Genomic DNA, 24582 nt, shown 5'->3' with positions numbered 1-24582 from the left:
CTTGTTACAAGCTATCTACCAACAATTCCCCATTCGCCCCCTTGTACTTTCGAGCCTCAGGAGCACCCCTCCGGATTATAGAAGCCCCATCTGGGTTCCAAAATACGCTGTGTGAAATGGTGGCGCGGTGGGTTCGGACAGGAAGGGCTCCTACTGTCCAGGACTCACCTGCAGTTTTGCAACTTCCTTCCTGATCAGGAAGCTGACTTGGTCCCGGTCGCTCCTGGAATAGTAGAGGCGGCACCAGGAAGGCTTTCCATCTCTGCCTGCCCGGCCAGACTCCTGGTAGTACCCAGCCATAGACTTGGCAATATTCCAGTGGGCGACAAACCTGGGATCCAAGGGACAACCACCATGAGATGTGGGGGAAAAGCCGAGGGGAGGAAAAACTCTGGGATGGCTGATCAGGGCCCTTCACAGGTACCAGGAGTGGGGAGGCTGGCAGGGAGAGGGACCCCAGAGTAACAAGGCTAGGACACCTGCAGTCGGCCAGCAGGCCTCCCTCCCATGCAGCAGCCCATAGAAAAAGTGGTGGATTTAAATAAGGTTAGGACACTTACGAGCTGAATAAGTCCTCTACAACATCTTTGAAGAACAAAAAAGTTAACATTTACTAAATACCTACTATGAGCCAGTGTACATGTTTGTCTTGTTTAATCATTACAGTCATCACATGAGCTAGCCTCATTTTATAGACAATAAACTTGGGATTCAGAAAGGTAAATTCGTACTAGGGGATGGTAGAGCTAGGACTTGAGTCTTGGGGTGTCTGATTCCAAAGCTGTTCCCTAACAAGACACAGTTGACCCAGGGTTCAAGCCCTGATTCCAAAGTCCATGTTCTCTCAAGCGTAGTTCATGGTCTAATTCCTACCCTGACCAAGGCAGGGTCCCTGTGAGGCTTATTGAGACCAAATGTGCAAAAGTACTCTGTAACTCACACAAGGCATTACTGTTGGTATTAATCAGAGCAAAGGACTTGGGGCTGTAGCCCAAAACATCTCCAGAAGGTCAAGAGTGGCTGGAGGTAAAAGATGCCCCAACAGTGGCCAGCGTGGGGCTAGGAGGCTCGGACGCACCCATCTCTGCTGGACTGTCACCAGTAAGCAGCGAGAAGGGGAGACAGTAACAAGATCTTTGCCTTTGCCTTCCCATAGGGAGTGGTTTTAAGGTACTTCACTGCACTCTCTCACAGGCTCTAGTTGCTAAGATGGGAGTGAGCAGGACTGCGTCAAAGGGTGAGCCTGAGGGGCGGCCGTGCTGCTCTGCCACCAGGGGGCAGACACACAAGAATCACCAGCATCTGGACTATGTACTTCGGATGCTGTCCTGGGGCCTCCGTTCCCCACTCTCCCCTGCCCCCACCCCCAGCCCCTGGCCCTAGAAGGACACACAGTCCTGGTCCTCTAGGCAGAGCACCAGGAGGCCCGCCCCACCCGGAGCCAGGGCCCGAATGGCAAAGTCAGACAAGAACCAGAGCTCACCTGACATTAGCTTTGTCCACTCCCATCCCAAAACTAATGGTCGCCACAATTACAGGGACCTTCTCCTCCATCCACTCGTTCTGTACCAGTGTTCTTTCAGGAGCCTTCAGCCCTAGAAAAGAGAAGGTGAGGAAGGGAACTCGCATCTCTCGTGGGTTTCCCCTGGGGCCTACCTGCACACACACTGTGAATCCATCACCTACCAGGTGTATGACCTCGGGTTAGGCACTTAAGCCACTGAGCCTGAGCCAGTAATGTAAAGACCCTGGCCTGTGTGTGGCAAAGGTTCTCTCATAAATGTGAGAGCCAGGATTCAAACCCAAGTCCAGGGACTTCCCTGGTGGTGCAGTGGCTAGGATTCCGTGCATCCAATGCAGGGGGCCTGAGTTCAATCCTGGTCAGGGAGCTAGATCCCACATGCCACAACTAAGAGCTCGCATGCCACAAGGAAGTGCCATGACTAACACCCAGTGCAGCCAAATAAATATGACAAAAAACAACCCCCAAACACCCACATCCTTATTGGCCTCCAGAGCTTGTGCTCTTGCCACAGCACCAATTCCTGGACTAAAACACTCATCACCTGCTGCTGGGTGGGCACAGGGTGACGACAAGAGTTCAGGAGATCCTTTAGATCTCATTCATGTCTAGGCACCTTTTTGTGGATTTAAGTGAATCATTTTAGCTCTGCCTGGGTATCTGGAACTAGATGATGGACCATCTGATCATCCAGGATTCTTCCGGAATAAGAGATGGGCCAAGAGGCTTCTGAGAGGGAGGAGAGCCAGAGCCCAGGTGCCCCTTACCTGCGTGGTACGCCTTGGCGCTCACGCCCCTGTAGCTGAGCTCTATGGCCAGCTGTTCACAGGCCTCCCTGGTTCTGCAGTAGATGATGCCACAGCCGGACACCTGAATGTGGAGACACAGGGAGAAAACAAGCATTGGGAAAACAAAACACTCAGCCCATCGTACTGCGGCCGCTTCAAAAGTGGCCCCTTCTCTCAGTCTCACGATCTCCTCTGAGGCAGACCACCTCACACAGCCCTGCCACTTTCTAACAAGGCGGGACCAAACTGGCTCAAAACCCAACCTTTCCAACCTCTCTGCCTCCTCCCCTCAAGCCCCGGATAGGTCTGCAAAGGAGGAAGAGTCCAGGACACAGGAACCCCAGTAAGTGAAACAATGCCAGAAAACCAAAACTCTTGTGTTCGAGTTTTAAGAAGTTACAGCTGGGGCTTCCACCGCAAACAGCACAGGTTCGATCCCTGCTCAGGAAACTAAGATCCTACATGCCACACAGTGCAGCCCCTCAAAAAAAAGTAGCTACAGCTAGTCCTGGCTAAGAAAGCTGGAAAAAAACAAAGGTTTTAGAAACGAGAATCTATCTTTATGCTGCGGCTAGCACCCCACTGGCCCTTAGACCCTGACTTCAGTGCTCTCACCCCTTTATCAGCCTTCTGCCCAAGAGCCTTAAGGCAGAAGTCCCTCAGGTTCCCATAAGGATCAGGAAGCAGTTCCTTGAACTGCACATCATAGAAGAGGTTGGCCCGGAAGCAGGGAGTCTTAAAGGTAGCAACTGGCTGCTTCAGGTGCAGGGCAGCAAACACATCCTCTCGGACCTGTGGGGTGGCCGTGGCGGTCAGAGCCACGCACGGGGCGTGTGCCAGGCGGGAGCGCAGGGCTCCCAGACGCAAGTAGTCAGGGCGGAAGTCGTGCCCCCACTGGGAAACACAATGAGCTTCATCCACCACCAGGTAGGAAAGCAGGTGGCGGGACACTAGGGAGTTCAGGGTGGGCTGGAAGGAGGTGGAGGCCGCCATCTCCGGCGTGATGTACAGAAGCTTCGTCTGGGGCTTTTCCTGCTCTAGGTCAGAGAGCAGCTCCTTCCTCTCCTGCACCGAGAGCTTCGAGTTCAGGGAACTCACTCGGACCTTCAGAGCCAGCAAGTGGTCCACCTGGTCCTAAAGGCAGAAGGGGGAGAGGCCCAGAGCAAACAGTAAGCGGCCCTCAGGACTCGTAAACGTCGCTGTGACTCCCTGAGGGTGTTTCACAGGCATAAATTATCCTCCTCCCACCCTCCAACGTGTCTTCTCTTTGCATAAAAGAGGTACAGACGAGGAAGCCGTGGAAATGAGGAGCTAGACAGGCACGGCTTTAATCCAAGCTCAATTACCACATGCTCTTCAGCTGGTCCTTGAACTTTCAACTTTCTCATTTTCTTTCTCTTTACTATAAAAACAGTAAAACTACCTAGTAGGATTGCTGCAAGAATTAAATGAACTTTTATACCTCAAAGGTAAGTTAACACCCCTCAGGCACTTAGCACAGAGCCTGAGACTAGGGCACACTCGTGAAGCATGGTCACTGCTATTCTCTGCCTTGCCTGCTCTCTTTCTCCTTTTCTTCATGGCGGATGGCTCTTACCCACACAGCCACACTTCCTCATTTCTGATTCTACCAGCCCATCTGCAGGCTTTAAATATAGCCAGAAGTACAGTTAACAACATCCCAACAAGTTTCTCATCTGTTTTTCTGTCTCACAGCTGTGTGCCCACCAGAAGCAAGCAGAACATACCAGGGATTCCCCCATATCAATTTACCTCTCTACCCATCTGCATCTTCTAGAACATCAACAGTGCATGTGTATATATATGAGAATGTATATGTACATACAAATACAGTTCCATGTTCCCCCAGACAAAAAGTTACAAAGGAAGGTAAGAACCTCAGGCCATCAAAACAGAAAGGACTCAATCATAACCCACCAGAGTGATATGCACTTGTGGAGAACCCCACATTTAGGCAATTCAGAAACCCAATACAAAAGGACAAAAACAAATCAAAGAAAAGCAAGAGGCAAAAGACCAATAAAAGGAGAAGTAAAATTTCCAGCTACTAAAAAAAAAGTCCCCTAAACTTTCTGGGCTGCCATCTTCATTCACTTGAGCCTCACCTGAATCAAAGCAATGAGAGGAGAGACCACGATGGTGATGCCTTTAGCCAACAGAGCAGGGAGCTGATAGCAGAGGGACTTTCCTGCCCCTGTGGGCATGCACACAAAGACATCCTTATCACCTGCAAAAAGACAAGAGGACAACATCTCAATGCTCCTGCCTTTTATATATTCCTCCCATCAAGGCTGTTGAAAATTAAAGGATAATGTAAGAAAAACCCCTAGCAGAGTGTCTGGCCCATGGAAGGGTCTCAATATAATTGCAATTCTCTTCCCATCCTTTCTAGGAAAAGAGGGGTGATCCAGGGAGATTCAGCAATGCATGCCAATCATTTCCAGCAGTGGTAACAACTACAAGGGTAAGGAGTCGGAGTCTGCTGGGACATGGATGGTTGAACTGAGCTGAATCAGGATTCAACGAAAGCTGAATCCTTCTGGATGGGTGAGCATATCTGTGTAGACATGAATACAACATCACTTAGAGGGATTTTGTTTATAAATGTTACAGTGTCACTGACATTACACTCCTGCTCCCCTCTTGACAACCTCCATCTGTCAACATGCTGCTGCTGCTGCTGCTGCTGCTAAGTCACTTCAGTCGTGTCCGACTCTGTGCGACCCCATAGACGGCAGCCCACCAGGTTCCCCCATCCCTGGGATTCTCCAGGCAAGAACACTGGAGTGGGGTGCCATTTCCTTCTCCAATGCATGAAAGTGAAAAGTGAAAGTGAAGACGCTCAGCCGTGTCCAACTCTTAGCGACCCCATGGACCTCAGCCTACCAGGCTCCTCTGTCCATGAGATTTTCCAGGCAAGAGTACTGGAGTGGGTTGCCACTGCCTTCTTCCTCTGTCAACACAGCTTTGGTTCATAATGTTATTACTCCTTCCCTATTTGGGATCCAAGCCACTCAATCTTCAACAAGGAAATTACCTGGAAGATGACTGCCTTAAGACTATTCAAAATCATAAAAAAAAAAAAAGACTATTCCTGCCAACTACCCCCACCCCCGCCACACACACACACACACACACACACACACACACACACACACACACACACATACACACACACACACACACACACACTGTTGTCTACACCAAACAAAAGAGAACGGAAATGTATAAAGTGTTTTCAAAGATAACCTTAGCTCTGACTGTGAACCATCAGAACCAGAACAGTTGGGTCGTTCTGCTGAGAAAACTACGTTTAGGGTGACACATCTACATCTCCAAAACCAAATATGGCCTGAGGGCAGGGAGGTAGGAAGGGTCAGAAGGAAAGTGCTCTGCAGCAGCACAAATGTAAACACAGGTAGCTTGGCAATGTTACCTTTCACTACAGCCATGATTGCCCTCTCCTGCAAAGGCGTCTTAAAAGAGTCAAACCCAAAGACCTTCTTCAACGTGTTCCGGACTCGACGCTCAGGGTCAAAAGGAGAGGAAGGGTGGGTACTCATCTTTACCAACAGTGGCCAAAGGTTAAGGAAAACGTGATGATCATAATGGTTGCAACTAGAAACCTCTGTTCTACTTTTAAAAGACTGCTTATTTTTCTCTATGAGTATAAATTTGCTTTATTATACTCAAACAATGCACTATTTTCAAGTAATACAGCTCCAGGTGAAGAGCCTGGAGCAATACATTCTTGAGATCTCTATTTTTATGCTCAGTGAAAATAAAATCTTCTAACTATCCCCAGGCCACGGTACAGCGCAGAGCTAGAAATCAGATCACGAGAAGAAACACAAATGTCTTAGGAACAGTTTGGAGAAGATGGAATTTTTTCCCTAAGATCCACCCTCTACTCCATAAGCACTGCCACTGACGACCATTCTTCCCCCCGGGACCTGACCCCTTCTTCCCACCACCCTCTCCCCCACCCCTCGAAGGACAGCTCTCCCCGTTTCCTCTACTCAGCCCCAGATCCGCTCTTTTCTCCCTTCCCCAGCCAAAGCCTCCCTCTCTTAACCCCAAGATATCAGAGCCGGCAGTGGGCTCCAAGAAGCGAAGGCTCTTGTCGGGCCGCTGCTGCCCGCTGGCTCAGGAACTACTCGAAGACCCCCATACGCCTCAGGTAACTGAAAAGCCAAACTGCTGGGAAAGCAGTGTCAGGTAAATCCCACAGAAGCTTATGTCCGTCGCGCAGTGATGACGTTCGATAGCGTTGGCACGAGGGGCGGAGCCAGGCGTGGAAAGGGCCGTTTTGATTGGTTCTCGGTCTGGAAGGGGCGCGGGGTCTCCTGGGATCCGGAAGAAGTCGCCTTTCTGCGCGGAAGTCGGCTCTTTAGAGTCATAGAAGTGAGCCACGCCGGGGCTGTGGGAATAAGATGGCGGGGAAGAAGAATGTTCTGTCGTCTCTGGCAGTTTACGCGGAAGATTCAGAGCCCGAGTCTGACGGAGAGACTGGAGTTGAAACGGCGGGCGGCGCGGCTGGTGAGGCCCGAGAAGGGAACTGGAAAGGGAGAATCAGGTTACTGCTCCCCTAGCCGGCGGGAGGGAAAAAGATGGTCATTGTACCCCAAGTATCGGGCCCCGGAGCCCCAAAGGGCGCTCAGGGTCCTGGACTAGACCGAGCGTTATATGCTCTGTAGCACGAATGGACCGTCTCCTTCCGTTAATTCGATTATCCTTCCGTAATTTACTGAAAGTCTCCGTGCTGGGCATGGTGCTGGGCAGAAGGATGGACAAAGGGGAGAGAGGATCCAAGGCTACTGATCCACTCCCTGTTTTCTCCGGGCTTGTTTGTGGGGAAGAGCGAACCTTTTAATTAATAATATGCCCTAGACATACTTTGGAGCTTTGTACCTCCGGTCTCCACCGCGGGAAGAGTCTTAATTCAGTAGATCTGGGGAAGGACCTGAGCATTTGTGATCCTTCCAAGGCTTCTTGGTGATTCCGTTACTTTGTGAGTTGTTAAAGCCCATCAATGTTTTGTTGCCGTACTCACGTTGAGAATAACAGTAGTAAGAAGTGGGAACAGATTTATATGGGAGTGAAGAGAGGCAGCACGTTACCCAACATATTTGAGCCTTGGTTTCCTCATCGGGAAGTGATGGAGGGGCTTGGACTAAGTTAGCTTCTCAGTGCAAGTGGTCTTGGCCTGTCTGGAAGTTCCCTGCTGGTTTCCCAGTAATTTGCATTGTTTGGGGGGTTTTGTTGTTTTTGTTTTAAACATTTTGTTGATTTTGTTTCTCAGGTAGATATAATTGGGAACCTCTCAAGGCACCCCTGTTTTAAGGTCCAGTTCCTAGGGGAGGACTTACAAAAATGAGGATGACAGAGTCCTTGTCTTGTATGAGAAGACTAGTTCATTGGTGCCTATTATACAAAGTAGACATAGGCAGATCAAAAGAGGGGGTTAAACAACGTGATGTAACAGTTTAGAGAAAAGAGTTGGCATAATAGGTGGATTGAAGCATTAAAAATGAAATTTAATATTACTTGGCTTTCTTTCCTGTTCTTTTAATGAATTCATACACTAAATTTTGTAGTCTTCCCCAAAACGGAATCTGGGCCAGTGGTCACTTACATGAGATTTAGGTTTTCCTTGTCTCTTCAGAGATAGTCCTGGCCCCTCAAATTACTCAAGTGTTTTTCTCCATTCTTTTCCCCAGTCATTCATCTTACATTTTTCTCTTCTGTTTAAGAGGAGAAAGGTGGATTGGTATCCAAAGCCTATGGAGAGGATGACTTTTCTCGCCTTGGGGTTGATGAAGATGGTTATGAAGAGGAGGAGGATGAGAACAGCAAACCGTCGGTAGGTAAATCTATTCCCAAATCCACAACTGCTCAAAGCATCATTTCATCTGTCAGAAACTTTCTGACCTGTACCAACAGTGTTCCATTTCCCCCTTCCCCGCCTTGTTTTGTGTGTTTAGTATCAGTTGAGAAAATTGGATTGGATATCCATAGTTCTCTTTGAAAATCTAATATTTTTTCACCCGAACCATTTTGTATTAACCTTTGTATTGAAACCTGGGGACAACAATAGTGGACAATTTTATTTAACCCAGATATCAATAACTGTTTTATGTTGGTTTTCCCTGTTTAGATAATTTATTCCATTTGAAACAGTGCATTCTTCCCAATTGATGTATCATTTATATCTGCAGTCAATTCTGTGTTATTTGTAATCTCAGTTGGGGCTCATTCAAATCTTTCAGTTTATTAAAAAGACTGGGAAGGACAGTTATCTGTGATTTGATATTTATTAAATCCTTTCTTGATATTCTACTTGGCACTTTTTATCAGAGTGTTCTTGATCATCAAATCTTACTTAAAGTTTAGCATGTGGTGACTAGCAAAGAAAAGAGAACTTGCATCTTAATTTGACCAGAAAGACTTTAGATACACTGTCACCTAAAATTTAAAAGTTTGGAGAATTTAAGTCTAAGGAAAAACAAGGATTCAGACTGGTACTTAACACAGACATACAAACTTGTATCTCAATGTAAAATCTGGCTGGTTAGCAACAGCTTTAATTAAAACACCTAATGAGTTGGTGATGGACAGGGAAGCCTGGCGTCTGCTGTCCATGGGGTCGCAAAGAGTCAGACATGACTGAGTGACTAAACTGAACTGGATGTTCTATATGTTATTTGTTTGAAAATGTTATGCATTGCTACATAAACGTTAGAGTTAAAATGCTTTACAAATTAAACAAAAATGCATTTTGTATATTCTGTTCTTTTGGAAGATATTTTTGTCCTTTGAGGTTTCCCCTCCCCCATTATTGCTGATAACTCAGAATTGACTAAAATTGTTTAGAAAAGCTTTGTAAGTTGTTTCATTTCCCTGACTGTTCTTAAGTGAGTACATACTGGCTTAACATCCAGTAACTATTTCCTTCAGCAAATTTGCATGATGTGTGTTTTTGAGGTGTTCCTCTGCATTTACTTTGCATAGAATTTTCACCATATTTAAGCTTTATTTCATACTTTAGTAAAATCCTCGCATCCAGTCCCAATATAGACATTCTAAAATGTGATTGTATTTAGCTGAGCTACATCTCTGATTATTTGGCCTGATGGGTTTCATTTGCAGCAGATTGTCTTTAAAAGCTGTGGCTCTCTTGACACCTTGCAGAACAATTAAATCTCAAAACCATCAGGCTAGTTGAAGTCTCTCAGGTGGTGGTTATTTTAACCTCTGGTGTGCTCTTTGAATGGGAAGGGGGCATTTAGGGTGATTGAAAACAGCAGTTTCAAATGAAACTTTCCACTGGATGTGAAATTACAGCTCCCGTGCATTGGGGTGTGCTCATAGTGGAACAGACACAGGAGACAGTTGCTTGACAGGGTAGCTGATCTTTGACCTTCATTGGGTTTCAGTGGAATGGTGGGCTAGCTTGTGTGAGGCTGGGGCACGCATTGGAAAATGTTGTGTCCAAATGGTACTCCGTGTCAGGCAGGCCATTTGGATAAGGAACAAAGCTGGCTAGAATGGGTTAGTTCTCCAAAAGCTTGGATGGAGGCGGGGCCCCCTCAGCTGGGTCCCAGGACAGTCCTGACTTTCCCAGTTCACTTGCCCTGGTCGTTTGATGCCTGCCTTCCTATTGTTCATGCTGATGTGCAGATGTTGCTGGGTTGATGCGCTCGGGTATAGCATTGGGGTGAGGGGTCATGGCACTCAGGGAGGCGAACACTGTCGTGGAGTTCTGAGTCTGATGTCTTTGTGTACATGAAAGGCAAAGAAGGAAAAAAAGATTGCTGTACTTTGAAACCATGGGTATTTCACTGGCAGCGCCATGCCTGCTTTATCCTATGGGGCCTGAACTTTTCTCAAGCGTATTGCAGCCTTTCTCCGTTTGTGTGTGTGTGGTCTTTAATCTTAGGCATTTTCATTGGTATAGACTATGACCCTGCTGGAGTAAGGACTTTGAGCGGCTGATGTTCTGTTTTTCTTACCCAGAACATCTCTTCTTCCCTTTCTCTTTCTCTGGAGCCTGGGTCATATGGTAGGGGAGGGATTCTTGGTGGGACGACCCAGGCTGGGTAAATTTGCTCCATACCCTAGTTATGCATGTGAGAACCTCAGGCCCACTCCTTTAAGCTTAATCCTCTAAATTCTTTGTCTTGTAGGAAGATGACGATTCAGAGACTGAAAAACCTGAGGCTGATGACCCAAAGGTATTTGGTGTTGGCTGTGGTGGGGTGGCTGGATATGAGCAAGGCATTTTTAACTCATGGCTCAGTTCATATGTCTGGTTCCAGATCTGTCCCACTAACATACCATGTAACCAGTGTGATTTGGGGGGTGGGGGTGGGGATCAGCCCTGCTTTAAGAGAACTGGAGACCACCCTGGACTGTCTTGAGGCAGCTTAATTTGCAGCACCCTGCCTGTTCTCTAAATCCAGGTGGGCTTTGTGGGATCTGTGCCCCTGCAGGTGGGTTAGGTGTAGGAATGTTTTTAGAATCAGGAAACCACAGGGGCCGCCTCATGCACTATGGGTTCTCTTTAGTTGTCCAGACGTGAAGAAGGGCCATAGAGGGCCAGACAAAATGAGACCTCTCCCAGCTACTGGGGATGTTGAGCCTGAGCCTTGTTTTTGCAGGCTAGTGCCCTTCCACTCTCCAGTAAACCATACAGAATGGTTTGTTTTGAAACAGCATGCTCATTTCTTCTTATTTTTCATCCCAGTAGCAGCTGAGAATAATTCACACATCTTTGACCCATCGTGATAAAGGTTAAGACACACACAGCCCACCCCCACCCCCCATGTTGGATAGCTTTGTGTACTGTGTGCTGGGCATCAGCATAAATGTGCCTGTTAAAGAAGCATTCTTTGGGGGACAAATTCCCCCCAGCCTCCAAAGAAAAAGACTAATTCCATCACTCTGGCCTTGGGGAATAGCGACCAAGTTTTATGTGTAAAAACTACTTTAAAACCAGCTGAGGCCTTTAAGGTGATGTAGTGAAATTTAGAGAAACTATCCCCACTTATAATCTATCCCCAATTATAATCTAAAACAAGAGTATGTTCAAAAATATAGCATGAACTGTTCCAAATTTGAGCTGATTCTGTGATTGGCTAGAACTGTGTGCAGCCATTGAAATAAAGCATGAAGAGCTGTGGATGATGCAGATAAGAAAACATTCTACCGAGAAAGTTCAGGCATCAGCATGAAGGAGAAAGGAAGAATGTCCCACAGACTGTAAATACCAGCTCCTTTCTGTACCTAGTGAGGAGCCCAGGCTTAACCCATCGAAGCATTGCCAGTAGGAGGGTAGACCCTCGGCCTGCATCAAGGACCATTGAGCTCTGCTTGGGCTCGCAGAAAGAAAATGGTCAGCAGTGTTAGTGCCCATCTTCTGTCTTAGTGTTTGGGATATATTGGCCTTGGAACCTGTGCCTAAAATAAGCCCAGGGGGTCGCCAAGTGTCAGGGCTTCAGCTGTGGACCAAAAGGAGGGTCCATGGGACTTGGAGCCTCTCTGTCTAGAGCTGCCAGCCTGAACCTGGAGCCTCTTGGTGAGGCTGGCTGGAGAGGAGGGCACATGCCCTTTAACTGGCACCCCTTCTGGAATGCAGTGATACAAACTGCAGATCCTCAGGGATGATGGCATGCCTGTGTAAGAGAGGAGAAACAGTCCCCCGACTCCCCAAATAGGCAAAATCCGGTAGTTTACTAATGTCTTTTGTGTTCAGCCTCTCCTTTCTCGGTCCCACGTGGAGGTTGACTGATGTGCTTGACTATTTCATTTGGTCATTTGAATTTCCAGTCTGTGGAATGAAGAGTCCTTGTGGAACAATTTCTGTTCCTGTTAGGGAGCCCTCAGAAATCAACACAAAACTCAGCTCTCAGAGTGACTCGACATAGTTCTTATGGAGGGTGAGCGTCAGAATCAGACTGAGCTCCACCAGCTCAGACGTCCTTTGGTCCCCAGTGGCCAGCAGAGGCCCACTGCGGGGAGGGCAGAAAGACCGAGTCCTCGTGGTATCTCCACGACTAGAAACGGTCCCCAGCGTGTTTTGTGTGTTCCCTGTGCTTAGTCCTGCCCCAGCTTCCTCTTCTGCCTAAGCTGGCATCACAGTCTTCCACGTCTTAGTCTCCGCCTCAAACCCCTCCCACCCCTCCCTTTTCTGGAATTTTTCTGTCACATTTAAGTTTTATTTCAGTCAATATTTAACAATATTTTTGTTTTCAAATCATTAACTTTGCGCATTTCTGCCTTAAGCATGTGAAGTTTCTAGTGTTAGGATTTGTCACTGGAGAGGTCATTTATTTTGTTAGCAAATGAGTTGATGTCATAACTCTCTTTTCCACTAGATGGCCCTCCTTCCTATGTTGGCTTTTTAAGATCTGCTTTTAATTTTTCACTCTAGCACTTTTCAAAACAGTTTTTTTTTAATTGGAGGATAATTGCTTTACAGTGTTGTGTTGCTTTATGCCGTACAACGGTGTGGATCAGCTATAAATATACATCTATTCCCTCCCTTTTGAACCTCCCACCCACCCCCCAATTTGGTTTCTTCACACAGTCAAAAGCAGGAATCCCAAAGAACTTTTGTTCATTTTTGTTTTATCTTTTGATGTTTTAAATATTTGTGGGGTTTTTTTAATTTTAAAGTAACATACCTATTACATACTAATATAAATAACATTTTTGTGAGAAATTACCACCAAAAAAGTTAGAACAAAAAATGATATTGCTGTGCTCGCTTCGGCAGCACATATACTAAAATTGGAACGATACAGAGAAGATTAGCATGGCCCCTGCACAGGGATGACACGCAAATTCGTGAAGCGTTCCATATTAAAAAAAAAATGATATTGTTTTAGCATTTTACAAGTCTCCTTAATGTCTAATGTCTAGTTGAATAGACTATTAATAGGTTCTTATAGCTGCTTCTGTGTTCAGTCTGTTGCATTAGGTTGTTTTCGTTGAAGAATTTGAGGAAACTCTGGCTTGATGCAGGCAAATTATTGGAAAAAGAGTATTTTGGTAGCCCTGCAAGTCCTTATGGATGTTCTTTGACGCTTCATCAAAACTCAACAGATGGTAGTTTCCTAAAGGTTAGTTGCAACAGGAATATGAATCCTTATCAATGAACTGTTCGTTCTCTGCTTCGTTAAGATCCTTGGGTGTCTCCCACTATAAATGCCTCTTTTTCTCCTACTTGATATCACATCATCAGACACTGATGATTTGGACAGTGTCAGCTTACTGCATAATGTGGGTCCCCTAAATGTTGACACATTTTGTTCTACAGTGTCCAAAAAAAATGCTTATTTGTTAACAACATTACTGATCTCATCGGACAAGCCAATAAATATCAGAAAGCAGTCGTGCTCACAGTGGGAAGTAGGTACTTTCTCAGATTCTAGTCTTTGCTTGAGAATTTGAATCTTATCGCCGGTAAATAGCCATGAGAGACAGATTTAGTCTTTAAAATTCCCGCCAACTACATAAGTCTGAATAACTGTAGTTTGTCAGTTACTTTTTCAAGTGGAAATGATGTTCCGTGAAGAAAGCAGCTAGTTCAGCTTGTAACCCAGTCACACAAAACGTTTTTTTTAAAAAAAGGACTCAGAAGTCAAGGACCAAGGTCAATCATTTTTACTGCTCCCCCAAGGATATTGTTAAGGAAATTGACTTTTTTTTTTTTAAACCAAGATTATAACTACTGCTAAATCTGGTGCAGCTGCCTCAATTTATTCCAAAGGGCCAAGAAGTTAACATTTTTACTTCTGTAAATGTAACAGTGAAAGTGAAGTCACTCAGTCGTGTCCGTTTCTTTGCGAGCCCACGGACTGTAGCCTACCAGGCTCCTCCATCCAAGGGATTTTCCAGGCAAGAATACTGGAGTGGGTTGCCATTTCCTTCTCCAGGAGATCTTCCTGACCCAGGGTTTGAACCTGGGTCTCCTGCATTGTAGGCAGACGCTTTACTGTCTGAGCCACCAGGGAAGTCCTGTAACAGTGAAAAGGGCAAATCAATGTCTTACTCAGTATTATACAAAGGACTTTTGACCCTGTAGACCCCCAGGGGTCCACTGTTCCTCAAAACCAAAAATCTTGGGTGGGCAATGTTAGTTAACTATTAGCTGCCTTCATTGCCCTCTGCATGTCCGTTGACTGCTAGCCTCACAGGTGTCTTGAGCCACGTTGAGGGCAGCAGAGCGTCCCAAGGATGATAAACCCACATCATCAAATCTGCCTCCTTTGTTTCATGAGGATTAATGAAATGTAACAGGCACTTAGCTTTCAGTAGTTAGTTGTGATGACCAGCGCCCCCTCGGCTCGCTTCCCAGACCGGCCACACGTGTCATTGGGCCTGTTGTGAGATTTTGGAAGCTGCATTTTAAACCGGAGTGTGCTCTGAGGAGAGCAGAGGTGAGGGGACTTAAAATCACGTCAGGTGGAGAACATTAAGGAGCTGGGAGAGGGAAGACCAGGGGCATCGCTGGAAGTTCAGTCTGCTGTTTGAAGGTCTGATGAGGGCAGGGCGGTGGCAGCCCTGTGTGGAATTCAAGGAACGCAGAGAATTGCAGGGAAGATGTTTGCCTTCATATAACAAAGTCAAGTGGGCCTTAGGAACCATCACTACGAACAAAGCTAGTGCAGGTGATGGAATTCCAGTTGGACTATTTGAAATCCTAAAAGATGATGCTGTGAAAGTGCTGCACTCAATATGCCAGCAAATTTGGAAAACTCAGCAGTGGCCACAGGACTGGGAAAGGTCAGTTTTCGTTCCAATCTCAAAGAAAGGCAATGCCAAAGAATGCGCAAACTACTGTACAATTGTACTCATCTCACACACTAGTAAAGTAATGCTCAAAATGCTCCAAGCCAGGCTTCAACAATATGTGAATCATGAACTTCCAGATGTTCAAACTGGATTTAGAAAAGGCAGAGGAACCAGAAATCAATTTGCCAACATCCATTGGATCATCGAAAAAGCAAGAGTTCCAGAAAAACATCTGTTTTATTGACTATGCCAAAGCCTTTGTGTGGATCATCACAAACTGTGGAAAATTCTGAAAGAGATGGGACTACCAGACCACCTGACCTGCCTTTTGAGAAATCTGTATGCAGGTAAGGAAGCAACAGTTAAAACTAGACATGGAACAACAGACTGGTTCCAAATAGGAAAAGGAGTACATCAAGGCTGTATATTGTCACCCTGCTTATTTAACTTATATGCAGAGTACATCATGAGAAATGCTGTACTGGATGAAGCACAAGCTGGAATGAAAATTGCCGGGAGAAATATCAATAACCTCAGATATGCAGATGACGCCACCCTTATGGCAGAAAGCGAAGAAGAACTAAAGAGCCTCTTGATGGAAGTGAAAGAGGAGAGTGAAAAAGTTGGCTTCAAACTCAACATTCAGAAAACTAAGATCATGGCGTCTGGCCCATTATTTCATGGCAAATAGATGGGGAAACAGTAACAGACTTTATTTTGGGGGGCTCCAAAATCACTGCAGATGGTGACTGCAGCCATGAAATAAAAAGACGCTTGCTCCTTGGAAGAAAAGTCATGACCAACCTAGACAGCATGTTAAAAAGCAGAGACATTACTTTGCCGACAAAGGTTCATCTAGTCAAAGCTATGGTTTTTCCAGTAGTCATGTATGGATGCGAGAGTTGGACCATAAAGAAAGCTGAGCGCTGAAGAATTGATACTTTTGAACTGTGGTGTTGGAGAAGACTCTTGAGAGTTCCTTATCTGTTGACTTTGAGGAGTACAAAAGTAGAATACAGAGACTGGAAACGGCCCTCATTTTTATCACGCTGATGTTTGGGTTACCTATGAGTGCAGAGCCCCATATTTGGGAGTTTGAGGAAGAAATGAGAACTCCAGGCCCCACCCCCACCCCCCCACCCCACCCGCCACATAGGGAGCCTGTGTTCCTGATCCATCAGCCCAGGGCGACAGGGATCGGGCCCTGGGGTTGCTGAGTTGGCCCTAAACTAGAGAAAAGGAGCTTGGAGGAGGTGGCAGAGTGTCCCGCAGGAAGCAAGATGCCCATGCATTTCTGTTCCATCAGGTCTTGTTCTCGCCTCGCCTCCTCAGTAAGCAGCCAGACTCAGGTGTTCTGGTCACTCAACAGAAGGTGGCGCTGCTGTCCTAGACAGAGTCAGACCGGGTGGGGCAGCCCTCTGTCCGGCTCCTCACCACCGGGATGGGCCCCCGAAGCTCAAGTGCTTCCTCCATCTGTTTGCCCTTGGCCCACAAGCTTCCCTTTTCGCCACCCTCCTTTGTCCTTGTTTTACCTCGGTTGCCCTGGAACTTTTCCCCTTGTTTGTTTTTTTCCCCCCACTCCCACTGTTCTGTGGATAAAGGTATTTCCACTCACCCACTGTCCCTGACACTCTTCCTCTGCAAACAAACACGGGCACTGAGAGCTGGCACGGGTGAGCTGGAGAAGCCTGTGGGCAACTCACTGGGAGGCCCAGCCTCCCACTGCGGGGCGAGGCGCGCTGGTCCAGGCTTTGACCCAGGGAAGGAATCCTCGAAGCCCAAGGAGCAAACATCTGTCAAAACAAAATAGTGTTTCTGGGTCAAGAAGGTGACATTGGGTGGGGAAAAAAATTGTTCCAGCATTTTTTAAAAGGCGTGAACAACCCCAGTTCAAAGAAAGCATTTCAATAATCCTTCAAACCCCAAAAGTAGTGCAAAAATGAGGAATTCACAACCCAGAGCCAGTCTAGTAGGTTTGGAGTCGGAAGACTGGGGTTGAGCGCTGGCGTGGCTTCCCCCCAGTTGTGTGTCAGCAGGCAAACTTCAACCACGCTGGGCACGTCTGAAGTCAGGGCTGTGATCCCAGGCAGCAGAGGCAGCGATAGGGGAGAGCGTGTAGGGATGTGTTCTTTCTCAGCCTGAGATGGGGTTTTGAGCAGTGCTCGGTTGTCTGATTCTGTCCCCATCCTGGAGGTCAGAAGTTACTATAGTTTCTCAGTTCACAGCACCCTGGGTGTCACAGGAATTTTTCGCAGAACTCCTAGACCAAAAGAAATAACCTAACACTTGTTCAGTAAGTAATGTTCTCCAAACAGTCAGCATCAGTGTCCTCATGATTTAGTATGTTACTGTTTGGCTGCTAACTCGTGACTGTAGACCACCAGGCTCCTCTGTCCGTGGGATTTCCCAGGCAAAGATACTGGAGTGGGTTGCTGTTTCCGTCGCCAGGAAATCTTCCCAACCCAGGGATTGAACCTGCGTCTCCTGCACTGGCAGTCAGGTTCTTTACCACGGAGCCACCTGGAAAGCCCCACAATTTAGTGTAGCCACGTGGAAAAAATAACCCATAAATTAGTGTGGTATCAGACAAGATGTCGAGCAATTGCTGTTTCCCTTGAAATTTGTAAATTTCATGGCCATTTCCTGGGGTGCCTTGATGGATACCACTGCATTGGTGGACACTCACAGAGTTTCAGAGCAGTGGGGCTTGCTGGAGGCCTGGCTCAGCGGGGTGAGTGGGCTTCTGCCTCCAGTGACTGCACGTACACACCTGAACTCCCTCAAGAAGGACCAGCGTCCTGGTTGCCAAGTGTTATTAATTGACCCTGAACTGAGATGAAGGATTTGCCTGGGGCAGAACTGAGTCAGTAATCCACACTCTTCCTGCCCTCTCCAGCCACTTCTCCCCAACCCAGCATTATTAATGATCTTTGAAAATGTCAGAATCAAAGGCCTGGAGACCGAAAGCAGCCCACAGAGCTTGTTTCCCTGGAGTTTGTTGTTGACACCCATTCTAGGAAGAACTTCAGGAGCCTGCCAGCATTCTCTTAGTGACCACGCAAGGGAAAAGGCGCCAGCTTCCGCAGGATCCGTGCAGAGCAAATGCTTTCCTCCCTGGGCTTTGGGTCTGCTGGCTGTACCTCCAGGGCTCTAGAATCAGAAAGGGAGATGCCAGACTTTTCACGAAGAAGCAGCGTAGGGTTCTAGTCATCCTGAAGGACACTCCAGAGGCAGGTTGTTGGGGTGGCAGAGGAACCAGAGGCCCTTTGCAGCCAGCGGCGATTGGACCATTGTATGCCTTTGCTTGGTGAGCTTCTGGCGAAGCCTCCCTTGTGGATTGTTCTACTGAGAATTCTTTTTCAGGATGGGACAGCAAAGGTTATCTTGTTAGAGTTTAAATATGGACCTCTTAGAGGTCTTTGACATGGAAAGGGTCATATGGCACTTTTCTGGTGGTTATCTTGTCAGGGTTTTGTTTTTATTTTGTGCATATTTTGTTGTAAGACTATAATAATAGCAAGATTGAATATTTAATGAAAGAAAAAAATCACCTAATACCATGATCCTGACAGTGTTGCCATTTTCATTCTTCCATCTTTTTAGGTTTGCCGGTGTAACAGGGTAACTATTTTGTATCCAGTTTTGTTCTCATTTGCATTATAAACATCTTCAGTATTACAGTAGTCTGGGTAATTCTATACTGTTGTTTTAGTCTGACTCTTTTATGACCCCATGACTGTAGTCCACCAGTCTCCTCTGTCCATGGGATTTCTCAGGCAAGGATACTGGAGTGGATTGCCATTTCCTTCTCCAGGAAATCTTCCCAACCCAGGGATCAAACCTGTGTCTTCTGCATTGGCAGGTGGATTTTTTACCTCTGAGCCACCTGGGAAACCTAATTATATAATATGGCATAAATGAAAAATTACCGTTGAGAATTACAGGGTGGGTTTTATATCTCAATAAAACTATTTTAGGAAAGATTGTTTTTATAGTTTTCTAAATACCTTCAACAAATGGAGAATGATGAAGAAAAGGTTGAGATTCACCAACTTTTGTTCTAGTAATGCCAGTCAGTAGCAACACATATTTTCACACCAGTTCCCTTAGTCCTTCTCATATATTCAGCTAAGGTAAAATCCAGAAATGGCACATCAGAATAGCAAAATATGAAAGTATTTTTGTAGTTGTTGTTAAGTGTTGTATAGGCAATTTCTTTCCAATGAGAGTCCCTGATGGACAGGAAATGGGCCGTGCTCTTCACACAAGTCACAAGAAATAATTCATCCTTTAAAATGTGAGTTCTCATTGGAAGTCCATGGGATTGTTCGCCCAGTAAGGGAGGCTGGCTCAGTGGGGTTCGGGATTTAGCAGCATTTCTTCTGTAAGCCCCCAGGAGCTCTCTAGGCTAAGGAGGCGGTGGAGCGCCCAGTGTGTAGGTGAGTAAGCCCTCAGGACCTGCCCTTCCGTTCCTGTAAGCTCAGACCTTACTCACTGGGGCACCATGAATTCTTGAGCTGTTTCCCTGTAGTTAAAAGATAATGGATGTGGCCATCTCCTTAAGTGGAGGGTGTAACACCTGCCTGCCTGTGACCTGCTGTGGAGTCATTCCTGGGGAGGAATTCCACCTCCTGGCTCTGTAATGTTGGGTGGCTCAGACAGTAAAGAATCTTGCCTGCAATGCAGGAGGAGACCCAGGTTCAATCCCTGGGTCAGGAAGATCCCCTGGAGAAGGGAATGGCTACCCACTCCAGTATCCTTGCCTGGAGAATCCCATGGACAGAGGAACCTGGCTGTCTCTAGTTCATGGGGTCACAAATTGTCGGATGTAACTGAGCAACTAACACTTCCACTTTCTCCAGTGGTTGAACCTCATAGAAATTGTGGCTATTCACAGCCTCCTGGTCTTAAGGGAGGAGGCAAGAAGTTGGGAAATGGTGTTTCTAGGCTTTGCAGTCAGGCTGGAGTTTGAATTCCAACATTGACATTTATGGGCATAAACTGCTTCATTGTATTTTGCCTCGGTTAGCTCCTCTGTGAAATGGAAATAATAGTCTGCTTCACTGGGGTGTTAGGAGACTCGATGGATGTATGTTGGCTTTTGGTGAGTTCTGTCGAGGGTGTGTGGAGGAGGATGTATGCTTGGTCCTTCCAGAGATGGTTTTCATTTCCTGCCTGCCCCAGTGTTCTGCCTCCCAGACCCATGATCCTTTGAGTACTGATTAGGGAAGGGAAAAAAAAGACAGCATGTATGACTCACCTACGTGCACAGAAGGAAATGGCCCTTGACCATTCCCGGCTTGTGAGCCATCCGGTCTCGTCTTCTGGCCGCTGTAATTTGGCCTTTGAATTGTTGAAAGTGCCCCGGCCTATTTACCACTAGCATTGCCTTGCTCTCACCACAGTGAGTGGCCGCTTGGCCTTCTTTTGGGCTGCTCTTGAACAAGGCAGAGGTGGCCCTCACAGAGTAAGTGACAGAATTCCCACGCCAGGGAGAACCCAGCCACCCCAGGCTAGGGTCTGCAAGTCCATCTGGGTGGTGATATGATCTGAGCAGCAGACAGAAGGACAGAGGCAGGGCACGCTGTGCAAATAGCTCTCTTGTTCAGATTGAAAGAAATCCAAGGTAGGTCCTTTGTCTCGCCGCCTTCTGAAGGCAGCTTGGCCACACATGTAGCCGAAACACTGCTGGGAGAAACGTTGCGGTTGCTGGGAGTTGTGATCTCCTGCAAAGGGAAGAAGGACCGTTACTGTCCCTCTCAGCCCCCCGTCCAGGCAGCCCCACAGCTGCCAGCAGGGCCTTCTTGACAGCACTCGCCCCGCTCAGCTGAAGCGGAGACTCCCAGGAGCCCCACCCCGCCCCTGCGTGGTTCTGCATCCAAGAAGGAGCCGCTGCATGCCCGGTCCACCCGCCCATCAGCCGCGCCGGCCCCAGCAGACTTCCTTCCCTTCGGGGCCACATGCCACGGATTTCTAACCAAGGTGTGGCTGGGTGCCTCCTTCCCCAGTGAGGACTTGACTTTTCGAAATTTATGTTGTAGAAGGGAAGCTGCCTGTCTTTAGGGATCCTGCACTTCTCACCTCTGTTCCTTGCTACAGTCCATGTCCCTTGAGATGCTACTGTAGTATTCCTGGGTTTGACAGGATTTTACTCATTTGTGTTAACATTGGGCTTCCCAGGTGGTTCAGTGGTAAAGAATTCCCCCCTCTGCATCTTCAGGTGTCTCTAATCAGGTCTGTGGTTACATTTGAAATAGTCAGCTTTGTCTCCCCTTGGGAGGTGGCTCCAGCCAGAGCTTGCCTTCACATGAAGTCTGGGTGGTTCCACGTGACAGAGCCTCAGCGCCGTGTGGAGCCATGGGGGCATTACTGAAGCCAGGATTTCAGAGAAACTGTTCCTCTCCCCCTCCCTGCCTTTGCTTCCATCTCCAAGGCCAGCCCTGGAGCTGGCTTAGTTTGTCTTGGCAGACGCCTGTTTAACCCTTTCCTGTAGAAACCTCTCTGTTTGTGGAGCTGAGCCTTCCCAGCAGTGAGCTGGGAGTGAAGGCAAGTCCATTGAATCCGAAATGGCCCCACCAGCTTCCGCCCATTTTTCTGGTATGTTGAGTGTTTCCATCCGCAGGCAGGCAGCCTGCCGTGGCAGTGGCTCAATCCTGACCAGCAGGATACAACTGAAGGAAATGTGCTGGTGACAGGCTTTCTTCTGGGCGTGTAGGTGAAGCAACCCTGCCGGGGGTCTGCACCTCAGGGGGCTTCCCCCACGTGGCGCTGGGTTCAGTGACTGCCGCTGAGTCTTGGGGTTACTGCCTCTCGTCCATGCCCCGACACTGTCTGTCAGACCATGATGATTTTATTCTGGAGCTCAGAGCCATTTGGAATGGCTGCTTTCTGGGCATCCTGAAGTGACTCACATGTGTCACAGAAAACCTCGCTTGTCCGTCAGCTTGAAGCCTTCAGGCGGCCTTCTCGGGGTTCCTCAGCCCCTGAAACAGCAGGATTGTCTGCCTACAAGTTCACGAGGCTGTCATGAGAACTAAATGAGATCTTTCACTGAAGTGCTTAGCGTGATACCTAACATTATTCCCCAAGACTGAGTTTTGTTCGTATCACATGCCTAGTGTTTGGCCCATTGCCTGGTACATAATAAATGCTTGGTAAGTTATTTGTGGAATAAATAAATGAACTTTACAATAATTCTTTTTTTTTCCTTGTCTTCAGATCAGGAGCAACAAGGTAGACTTAAGGTGTTTTAAATTCTGTATTGGTGCCCCCCCCCCTGCCCCCACACACACACCTTCCTGCCTGCCCTGTATCAGCCTTTACTGCAGTTCTGCTCCTTTAGCTTCTCTGCCACCTTGCTTTCTGATGTTGAGTCCACACATTGAAACTACCTGTGGACTTTAACAGGTTTGGAATCTGGGGGTGATGTTTGCTTTGAAACCCTAAACGGGACTGAAGAAAAACTGACCACTGGCTGGTTAGGCGTGGGTGGCGGCGGGGAGGAGGGGAGGGAGGGTGTGTCTGTGTGTGTGTGTGTGTGTGTGTGTGTGTGTGTGAGATCCGTGTTTGAGCGCCTGTTGTGGGCAGGGCACTGGCTGTTGCAGGCGCTGGGAACACAATGGCAAACAAGACAGCGCACAGAACAGGGCAGGCATCCTCATTGGCCAGGTGGGGGTGGGGTGGAGGACTGCTTCCTTGAGCAGAGGTCTGAAGTCTAAAGGGGGCTTCCTAGGCCAGAGTTGGGGAGGGGGTGATCCACGGAGCTGCCTTGCCAGGACCGTGGGGCAGGGAAGGAGGCCGACATGGCCAGCAGAGTGTGCCCGGGGCTTCAGGCCACAGCAAGGGTTCTTTTTGAGTGAGATCTCTGCTCATGGAATGAGATGTCACCAGGCTTTGTAACTGCTCGGGCTGCCCCAGGTCTGAGAGGACAGAAGATTTGGGAGGCTTTGTTTCTCTGATCTGCCTCCCAAGCTGCCCCCTACTTTTAAGATGCAACATTGCATCATCGGCCAGAAACCTAGTCTGGAACATTCCCCTGGAGTACAGAGCGACTGTCCTTTGCCCTCTGCTCAGAAGGTTTTCTCTGTGCCTAGTGCTCCCGAACGTGGGGAGAAAAGGCAGAGTTTAGATTTGGTGGCATCCAGCTGCCAACTTGCCTTGTCTCAAGTTGGACCCCAGAGCTTCGAGTGCGCTTTGTGGGGCTGGCTCGGAAGGGTTGATGAAGTGTTGGCTATAAACAAACCTCCACCCTCGCCACCAGGAGCTGCCGCTCCTCTGCTGAGTAAACCGCCAGCTCACGCGGCAGCTTGTCCCGTGTCGTGGAGCCATATTGTTTTCACTTCCTTCCTCGGCTCTGGTCATGGTTTTGCTGGTGGTCGGACTTTTGTATTCTCTGCAGGGGGAACCACATCCCAGATTCCGTAATTTCAAAAAATGAGACCCCTGCCAAAGGACTGTTAGATTCTTCCAAGTTTCAGACACAGCTGACAAACCAAAATTGTTAGGTTCAGATCACAGCCCTTCAGGGACGGCCCCAGCCCACGGCAGCCACCTCACACCCTGGTCGGAGGGACTTAACTGCCCTGGGAGAATAGGAGGTGCAGACAGTCTGAAGAAGAGGCCTCAGCGTTTTCCTTCTGCCTTTCTCACTTGGCTTCGTGGGACGATACGGATTTTGTTTTGCTTTGTTTTTCCTGTGTCTTAACAGGAATTGAACTGGGGAGCAGAAACCAGATTTACCTGGTCTTCCCCCCTCGGAAGTGCTATGTGCAATGCTCTCCCAGGCAGGACGCCCTGTCTCCACCTTCCTGAGGAATTGGGTGAAAAGCGCCCCGCCGGGGTGTCTGAGGGGGCGTGTGCTGTCACGTCCAGGTCTGTCCAGGTCTCTGAGACTCATGCCTTCCGGCTGATGCAGACAGTCATCTGTCTGATAACTGGATCTCCAGGCTGAGTTCATTTCTGTGGCCAACGGAATATCCACCTAGAGGCCAGGGAGGGTGGATTCGTACAAGTCCAGGCAGGTGTCCTTCCTGTGAGCCTTCTGAAACCGTGCTTTGGAGGAAGAAAAGGAGCAGTGGGTTCTTGTTGCTTTTTGCCCGTGTCCTCTCCTGCTCCCCTCCTGCCTCTTTAAGGATGTACCAAGTCTCTCTCTAGCAGGTTTTGTCAAACCGGTTTCCTGAACTGCTGGCGGCTTAATGTGTGAACCTTCCTTCAATCTCCTAAGGAGATAGCCCTTTTAAATACTTCATCGGTTGTTTTTTCCAGCGCCATGGCTGGCTTCCAAGATAACTACCCTGAGCACTTCGTTCATTTTTGTGCTGAATTCCTGGTATCTGAGGCATGACTGTCCCTCTGGGTCTTTGTATTGAACGTGGAGGCCCGTCCTCACCCGCAAAGCAGCTTTCATTGGATGAAAGTTGCCTTGATGGACAGCTGAGCGTAAGTGGTTCTAAA

The 24582-nt window shown here is 47.8% G+C and overlaps 2 protein-coding genes and 1 non-coding gene across 6 annotated transcripts in view; 2 read left to right on the top strand and 1 right to left on the bottom strand.

Annotated features, from left to right (window-relative positions):
• Positions 1–6570, bottom strand: part of RECQL5 (RecQ like helicase 5) — a 30358-nt gene extending 23788 nt beyond the window's left edge. The window contains exons 1-7 of one of the 2 annotated variants that reach the window (XM_061144817.1): positions 6417–6570; positions 5768–5905; positions 4437–4558; positions 2926–3444; positions 2290–2392; positions 1484–1595; positions 169–331 (exon numbers count right to left, since the gene is read on the bottom strand). In XM_061144817.1, coding sequence (XP_061000800.1) covers positions 169–331; positions 1484–1595; positions 2290–2392; positions 2926–3444; positions 4437–4558; positions 5768–5894 — 1146 coding nt within the window. In that variant the 5' untranslated portion in view covers positions 5895–5905; positions 6417–6570. Of the gene's footprint in view, positions 1–168; positions 332–1483; positions 1596–2289; positions 2393–2925; positions 3445–3772; positions 3904–4436; positions 4559–5767; positions 5906–6416 lie in introns of those variants that run through there. The other variant, XM_061144818.1, reaches the window with a different exon arrangement.
• Positions 6571–24582, top strand: part of SAP30BP (SAP30 binding protein) — a 33281-nt gene continuing 15269 nt past the window's right edge. Inside the window, exons 1-3 of one of the 3 annotated variants that reach the window (XM_061144819.1) lie at positions 6571–6907; positions 8085–8194; positions 10518–10565. In XM_061144819.1, the coding sequence (XP_061000802.1) occupies positions 6586–6907; positions 8085–8194; positions 10518–10565 (480 nt within the window). In that variant the 5' untranslated portion in view covers positions 6571–6585. The remainder of the gene's footprint in view (positions 6908–8084; positions 8195–10517; positions 10566–24582) is intronic. The other 2 variants (XM_061144820.1, XM_061144821.1) reach the window with 2 other exon arrangements.
• Positions 13093–13199, top strand: LOC133058066 (U6 spliceosomal RNA). The gene has a single exon (XR_009693190.1). It is a non-coding gene; the product is annotated as a U6 spliceosomal RNA (small nuclear RNA).

Source organism: Dama dama, chromosome 5 (assembly GCF_033118175.1).
Source record: "Dama dama isolate Ldn47 chromosome 5, ASM3311817v1, whole genome shotgun sequence".
Classification (NCBI taxonomy): Eukaryota; Metazoa; Chordata; class Mammalia; order Artiodactyla; family Cervidae; genus Dama; species Dama dama.
Note: the sequence above shows the minus strand (reverse complement) of the source record. Positions and strands in the feature narration are given on the sequence as shown.